Raw genomic sequence first — 8,710 nt, forward strand, 5'->3', positions numbered from 1 at the left:
AATAAACTTTTAACTTTCTCCTTATTTACGAAGTTATTAATGCTTTTTTTTTCTGGAATGTAAAAAAGTGACCCACATTCAGTTCCAGAACAGAATTCTCATGGCTGATATACAGTTCTACCACACCATCTTTTATAAAGTTACATATTTCAAGTGATTCAGCAGAAATGGCGGTTATATGGTTACGTGGCAATTCATTGGGAAAGTAGATTAAATGAAAGTCAAATGTAAGATCAAGTCACTTTACTCAAACCATTCACATATTGTGATTCATGTGCATGAGACTTCTAATGGATGTCCATTTGTTTATTTGCCTTACTTGTTCTAAAGTGTCGCTAGTCTCACCAAATCCTCAAATTAAACCACAAAAAATAGAGAATTAATTGAATCTTAATAAGGGAAACAGCTGATTAAACAAAATGGAGCAAGTATTCCCTTAACAAGTACTTAGGGCACTCAGACTTTTGGAAGGGCTCCCAGATACATCACCATTTAAAAAATGCTTTACTCAGGAAGAGCAACTCACTTCCACATCAAACAGAAAAACATTAGTGTGTAGGTACCATACGCAAAAGAAACTAACTGAGGAAATGATGATGGATATTGTTGAAATACAGCGAAGGGCTGTCAGTAAAACATACAGGGCTCTACATGCCTACAAACCTTCATGTTCAAAAACTACAGTGGATTCATCTTAAGCCCTAATCCTGAAAATGTGTCTGTATGTGCATTCAACTCCACAGTAAAAAAATCCAAAGCTCCAAGATCAGAAGACCAAACCTCCATATACTATAAGGGAGTGCTGAAAAATAAAGGCAGATACTTGAATGCTCTTCAAGACCCACAGACTGCATACTTTAACAAACAAATTACCATTTTGCTTTAAAAAAAAAGGCAAAACTGTATGAATTTTCCCATCAAATTGTCTGCATCGAACAGTAATTTTGAAGATAATTGTAAGAAGGTTAGCAGTATTTTTTGATGGAAAAATGCCTAATAATTCCACTGTAATGAAAACATTTTTAATGAAAGATGGTAACAGTTTTAGTAAGGGATGGCTACAAGAGCTTCTGCTGGAAATATTAGGATCTTTAACTTCATCTTTAGGAAGGGCAAAATGGTAACAGTGTTTGCTTAAAGCAAATAATAATGAGACAGCTTTGAAAGTACTTATTTAAGTTCACTAAAGGCCTCTCATATTCTTTCAGGAACTTGATCCATCACAAAATTTAAGCATGTAAGTTCATCCAAATCAACAAGTTTATGTGTAAGTGCAATGTTAAGCACATGTTCAAGTCCTCTGCTGGATAAGAATCAACTTGATTCTAAAAGCACCACAAATTGTGATGTGAATATTGATAGCAAATCATCGTGAAAAGTCTTCCATAGGTCAGCGTCAGAATGAAGCTAAAATAGGTGGAAAACGCAAAGATCCCGTCACTCCCACTGTGCAATGATATAAAATTATTTTAATTAGCACCTTTATTTTTCTAATGAGCCTTCTCTTCTTTTTGTCCCTGCCTCCTGTACACCTCTCTATTTCCCTGGCATTTATAATTGCCAAAAGTGGCTGCTTGAGACAGTCATTTGGTATCACTGTCATCAGTATTGATCTACCCGACAGTGTTGGATCCTGTTACATATTTTCACATGAGAGAGACAAAGATCTGTTGACACAGCTCATGGCTAGATTAACCTTGAATGCTAATGGACGCTGAACAGAAGAGACATGGACCCATTCACTATCTTAACTATCACTAAGTCATCAGGTTCTGTATCAGCGTTGCAAGCCTAGAAACCATTTGATACTTAGAGGGAGATCTCATACTGTTCTCAATGTTACAGAAATGAGGGCCTACTAGTATCTAAGAAGCTCATGCTTAGAAACAAGATGGTCTTGGAATGAGCCAAAATATCTCTACCAGGTTCACAAGAACGTAAACAACGCACTTCCAAGTTTCTGAGCATTATGATCACAAAACACATTATGATTATTTATTTACAAACGTCAGTCACTCTGCAGTAGCATTAAATGGTCTTCTAAGATCCAGGAAGACACATGACAGACAAGGTAAACAGGTATTAAGTATATTTATCCACTTTCTATTTTAGAAGAAAACATATATCTCTCTTCAGCAATTGTGAATAATGCCATATGTTCCACTAAAAAGCTTTAAATAATGTAGATTCTAGTCTTCAGTTCATAACATGTATTTTTGAACCTACCGATCCAGAGAAAATCCAAGCTATATATAATTTAAGGTTTTGGCGTTGGAATTTTTTTTACTTCTCTTATGATCAAGTGGGAAAAGTTGTACTTGGCATTCATGAAAAGCTTATGTGCTGAAGCAGTAATATGCTCATGTTCACTTTCACAAAACTCACGATGTAGCATTTTGTGGTCTATAAACAATATTCTGTCATCCTGATGGAGAAGAAGTACCAGCAGTGAGCCAGCAAGACGCTAAAGGGACATCAGTTTCAAGGAACCAGTCAGCACTCAAACAGAAAAAGTAACCACTCAAGCAGTCCCACTTCATATTATATGAAAGGGTTAGATTGTCTTTGGACAGGCTGCCTCTACTTTTCTGGACCAAAAAGAGCAGGAGAATTACTCCTATCTCATATGTTAACTCCTTGAAGAGCTGCGTAGTTAATTATGTAATTTTGCATTTACAGCAAGTTTCAAGTATGAAAAGCTCCAACCCTTGGCAGAGCAAGTTTCTCCACTTATGCCTAAGAATGACAGGGTACAGTTTGCTTGTCTTCTTAGAGGAATACCAGCCAATATCCATTATAGTACTCTTAAATACACTCACATTTGTCCATTAGATACTTAAATCATTTAGGTGATTCTTCCTTAAAAACGTAAGTGTTACTTCAAATGTGACTTAAGAGCCTAACATGCTGACCTTGTGGGAAAGCCAGTGGTCAGCAAATCAGGGATGAAGGTAAACTGCAGCAGTTACTCTGCACAATCTCCCCACACAAGCCTTCCACATGCATGTGAAACACCAGCAACGTACTCAGAAATTCAGCATGCTGTCTTATAGCATCCTCATGTACACATCAAAATAGCTGCCCTGCACCAAGAGGCCCCGTGTCTTACTGGCTTTCTTTCTTTACCAGCTTTCACTGAAGCTCAGGGTCCTAGTGATTTTTGAAAATAAGGCATTAGGTTCCCTAAAAAGCAGAAGTGCCTTTGACATTTTCACCCCTGGACTATTACCTCATTTTACACAAGCCAAAATAGTCAGTAGAATAACAAGCTGAGTTTTGAGGCCTTATCTGATCCAAACACAGGTACTGCACTGTGAAATCCCAAGGTAAAACATAAAACAATTTGATCAGAAATAAAACATCAGAGGAACACAGTAACATTATTTGCTAATAATTCCTCTTATAGCCAAATGTAATCAAGTATTCATTAAGCACAACAAAATATGAGGTCTTTACTACTTTTAATTCGCTTTTTGGAGGAAGAAACAAAAAAGAAACAAGCCTGTTGCTGAAAAAGACTCTTAAAGTGTGTTTTGGAACAAGGTTATTATCCCAAATGAAGATACACTTTGGTTTAATGATTTATATGGGATGTTCTGGAGGAAAGAAAAGTTTAAAATTCAGACTTAGCAATAGGATATGAATTTACTGGGGAGTCAAAGGCAACTTAGAAGTATGTTGGAGAGAGCTCAGATGTCAGGGGAAAGAGGAGAACAGTCAAATATTACCAGTAATAGGCATGAAATAACTTTTTTGGCAGCAGACTGACAATCATCACAATGTTCCCTGAGGAATGATTTGCTGCTCTCATTTGCCTTGCACTGCTCAAAGTGCACTCTGAAAAGCAGCCCTCACTATAACTGTCTGTTCTATCAGTAAGTGAAAGACCAAATTACTTACGGCTTTTTCATCAATTTATATCTGCAAGACTACATTTCAAGCACTAATTTACCTGGAAAATAAATATTGCTCCTGTCTCATTGCAGACGATGATCTATGCCTAAACTTCCGATGCACTGATCTGTGTAGTATTTGCTTCCCTTCTGTCAAGTAAGTGCATATTCCCCACTGATGGGAAATGGTCAGTCACTGTAACAATTCTCAACTTCTGCCTTTACTACAAAACAGAACTGGCTAAAAGTCAGGGCAAACTCCAATTTTCTAAAAAATACGTATTTCAGTTTTGGAAAAAAAATCTTTTCAAATTTCCTGCAGCAGGAAAAATATCAATTTGGAAACAGGTAAAACCCCTTCGCTTACAGAGTGTCAGAATACCTGTCACGCTTTCAGGCCAAATTCTGAACATCTCAAGTTGGCGTAGCTTCATGTTTTCAGCTTTCTAGCTCCTTGTTTCCAAAATACTTCTAACTGGTAACTCTCAAAGTTCTTGACGCTCAATCAAACACATGAATTCTGAATACTTTCAGGTTTTTTTGGCTGATATCTTTGAACTTGGGACAGGCCATATGGTGAGACATCTCCAAGGTCATTGTCCTGGAAGCTATCAGTTTCCTGGCTCCAGAGCTCTGTTCAGGAGCCACGGGTTGCAAAAACCTTGACTAGTGGCTCCAGAGTCACTGATTGGTTTGTCCAAAGGCAACTTGCAGGGTAGAACCACCTAGAACTGTGGATCCAGCACCACAGGAGGTAAGATGAGCCACACATACTTCTAAAGAAATGCCATGCTTTGTTAAAAAGTTCTAAAGCAACTTTCAAAATATTCTGCTTTCAACATCTGCTCCCAGCTAACTTGTCTCTTCACTCTGGTGCTTAGTGTGTCTTGTTATTGAAATGAGAACTCATGAGCTGTATACAAAAACAGTCCCAAATTCCCACATTCTCCATTACTGTTGACATTGCCAACATTCCCTTTGATAGTATCGTGTGTGAAAGAACATCTCCTAGAACTTGACCTGATCACTCTAATTGTGCTCTTTCTTTCTCTACACTATCTGTCTTTCACTTTTTAACCATACTGTAAACCTGCCAAGCAACCCCTTATATTTCATCTTGGTTACTGCAGCTACGTATTTGCTGGATACCATGACATTTCCATTGCCAAGAAATACATTGAAAAGGAAAATTTGCTAAGACTAACTGCCAGCAGCTCTAGCACTCATTTGAAATGAAAAACCCTCCAGCAAGATTCAAGTGCTGGGGCAGAGCAAAGACTGCAACATCAGATTTATATAATCTAGTTGGGTGCCATAAACTCTAGATGACAGAAGCAGACTTTCTCTCAACTCCAATGGGTATTTAATTATTTATGCAAAGTAGAGCAGGTCCAAGAGCAGAGAGTGTGTGTGCTACTCAGCCTCGCAATAACACACTGGAAACAAACTCCCTCTGATTGCATAAGACTATGAATCTTCCACATTGGAGGACAGTGCCATATCTTCTGGGTGGTGGTACATCTTCTCTTTGGCTTGTGACGAAAAATACAAGCAAGTATTTATTCCATACCAGAAGTGAGGAACTTTCTTTGAACTGGTAACAGCACTATTAGAACCTGCTCCTGTTCAAACCCCTCCAAACCAATGGCTCCTATTCTTGCAGGAATCTAACACAGCCACGTACAGTCATGTGAGAGATCAAACAAACATTGCTATGAATATATCAATGTGTACTCAAACTGCACACAATATCATCACAGTCATCTTTGTTCTTCCTATGTCACCTACTCGCGACTCTCATAGCACAAAATCTTCCTATGTCATTCTAAGGCACCTGCCAGGAGATGCATTCTGGTGCCAAGATTTCTGGCTTCTGGGCCCAACTGCAACGTGCATAACACAAAAGTAACAGCGTTAATCATCTGGCCTTGCCCATCAAGAAATGAACTGAACATTTATTCCACGTGACTGATTCAACATTATCAACCAATGTGCAGCACTTGCTTGGCTACTGCAGCTGATGATTTATTTGATGTCACCATGTCCAGAGGGAAATCACATGTGTAACATTGATGGCAGCTGATAGCCTCTTTTCTTTTTTTTTTTTTTTAGGAAAAGCCCAGTATTAAAGTGATGAATTTTAATTTTTAATCTTGGTGTCACTAGCAACCCTCATATCTCACCACAGAAAATGCCCTTGAAACACATAATGAATACATCGTAAGCAAGAGATCACAACATTTTAAAGGTCTTTATTTTCATTAAGTGTCAGTATATCCTCCAGAAAACTCAGATATGGAGTAAAGAACTCAGTTCAAACCCTTCATAGAATAAAATAATGTTCTCACTAAACGAAAAAGCACTCCTGTGAGCTTAGGAGTAATTTCTTAAAGGCAACAAACTTACATCATAGCATTAATCAGATTTATGGACTCAATACAAACAATACGGTCTCATGGTAATGAAACGGCGGTGATGTCTGAAATGGTGGGCCAGATTACGCAACACTATGAACAGCTCATTTCAATTAAGGACTCATTATTTCCATAAAGAACACAAGAATGTTTTATGAAATTCAGCAAAACTAGCTTTATGAGTGACCTTCCCCTCAAAGTAGGGCAGGATCTAAAGCTTACCTTGAAAATAACTGAATCATTAGTACATAATATTTGAACTTCTCAAACTTCAGTCAACATTTTGCATATGCACAATTTAATTATTTCGTGGTTTACATGCTCAGGTCTCAGTTCATGCAGTCTATACATAAGCAAAATGTTTTATTTCCTGACAAGAGCTCTGCTTATGCTGGCAATCCAATTAATCATAGCAACTAAAAAACAGCATTCATTTAAATTGTCATGGATGTCTGAAACAGGCTTTGAAACTCTCAAAGTTTTTCAGAATAAATGGTAGGAACTAGATTTTAATCCTCAGTTTTAACTTTCCAAAGAGCTCCTTCCATCTCTTAGAACTGAACCAAAATTTCAGTTGCAAATATCTCTGTAACTTCAGATGCCAGAAATATGACTCCTGAATGTTTTCATATTTATGGCCCCACCTCTATTTATGAAAAGTTTTACCATTTGTAATCTAAAATTAAAGTCAGTATATGCAGCATTTCCCCGCTGTAGTATGAAAAATACCACTACATTGTCCTGGCAGGATTTTATGAATTCTATATTACAGAATTTTGTGTTTAGCGTCATTTCTTGCGGTCATATTTCCACTCTTCTAACCACACTGATCATCTGTCTACAAATAGATGGTTGATACATTTTTTAAAATCTAGAGGAAGAAATAATTCTGTATACTGAATTAGAATAGGCAAAAAACCAAATTTGAGCTCCAGATCTCCATTTTTCAAGCTGTGAATTATGGCTTCTATTGTAGTAAGCATGCTTCCTTATTCAGCTTCATTATTCATATTTAGTAATTCAGTGTATCTGCAGAAATAAATTAAAGCCATACAAACAGCATAATTGACCTTGAAATGCATAAAACTGAAAACAGCTAGTTAAATGAATTAGCATGGGAGGCCATCTTACCTGCCAGGGAAAAGACGAAACAGGGTGTAATAAGATGATAGATGAAGAGCCACATGGTTATCTTCTGTTCAGTGATTATCTCAAAAGGAATTGTGCCTTGCAACACCAGCATTCAGAGAGCTAAAAACACCTGGTTAGAGAGAAAGAAAAAGAAGTGAATAATTCTGACATTAGGCTTTATCTCATATCACATTTAACTTGCCATATTACCTGTCTAAACTGAATACTTAAGAGTTAATATAGGATAGAGTCTTTTGAATAATAAATGCATTATTAAATTTTCTGAATCAAATTAATGATCTCTTTTCTTCAGAGAGAACACCATTTAAGAGTACTCAGATTTTCCAGTGATAGTAAGTAATATGGTAAACATTAATAATGAACATCATCTTTTAGACTCACCTTCCTAAAAGAAAACTATGCTTCAGGTTGGATCTAGATCCTCTTCAAGAGCACTTCACACTATTAGAAATATTAAAGTAATACACAGTTTGCAATAAAATAAGGGATGTCCAGATTCTATTAGCCTTCACCTCAGTAAATACTACAGTACAATTAATGATTTCAAAGTCCGTAGAAAGAAAATCACAATGAAACCTAAGTACATTAATCTCTTTTGGGATTCATTTATATATTCTAGTATATCACTCCTTTTCAACTTTTAACATAGAGTTCATGATCCTCTGGAAAGCCGGTATTAATTTATGAGTTTCCTTTTAAATGCTGAACATAATTATTATTGCAATGTCATAGTTGAAGTTTTCTCTTTTCCCTGTGGGAGAAACTCTGTCTGTATATATACTAAAACCAATCTATGGAATATGCTAAGATTTTGGAAACCATTTTTCAGAACACTTCTACAGCAATTTTTACTGCTTTCAATCAGAATATTTTGCTAGCTTTTTGTTTCTGGCCCGTGGCTGTCATCTATTTCTTTAGATAAATGCGTCATCATGTTTGCAGTGTGCAATTTTCTGTTTTGTTTAATGGATTTCTTGCCATGAATATATAAATGCATCCTTTACATCCATCACATCTTGTTCATACTTCTCTTGACTGGTTCTGTTGTAGCGCTGGTTCAGTTACAACCTTCACACAAAGCTTATTGTTGCATCTCAGGCACAGGCTGATATTATCCATTTCTTTCAGCATATTCACTTTGTTGATATTTCATTATAAAATATGCTTGTACATACTTGAATACCCTTCAGTAACATGCATCCTAGAACATGGTTCCATGCTAAGATGGCATTGTCACTTTTTGCAGGATTT

At 36.7% G+C, this 8,710-nt stretch overlaps 1 protein-coding gene across 1 annotated transcript in view; it reads right to left on the bottom strand.

Annotated features, from left to right (window-relative positions):
* The window catches only part of CNTN1 (contactin 1), a 99,227-nt gene extending 91,677 nt beyond the window's left edge, over nucleotides 1-7,550 (bottom strand). The window contains exon 1 of the mRNA XM_086462099.1: nucleotides 7,439-7,550. Coding sequence (XP_086318225.1) covers nucleotides 7,439-7,550 — 112 coding nt within the window. The remainder of the gene's footprint in view (nucleotides 1-7,438) is intronic.
* Nucleotides 7,551-8,710: the final 1,160 nt, after the last annotated feature.

The sequence above is a fragment of the Leptosomus discolor genome, chromosome 1 (assembly GCF_034619465.1).
Source record: "Leptosomus discolor isolate bLepDis1 chromosome 1, bLepDis1.hap2, whole genome shotgun sequence".
NCBI lineage: Eukaryota > Metazoa > Chordata > Aves > Leptosomiformes > Leptosomidae > Leptosomus > Leptosomus discolor.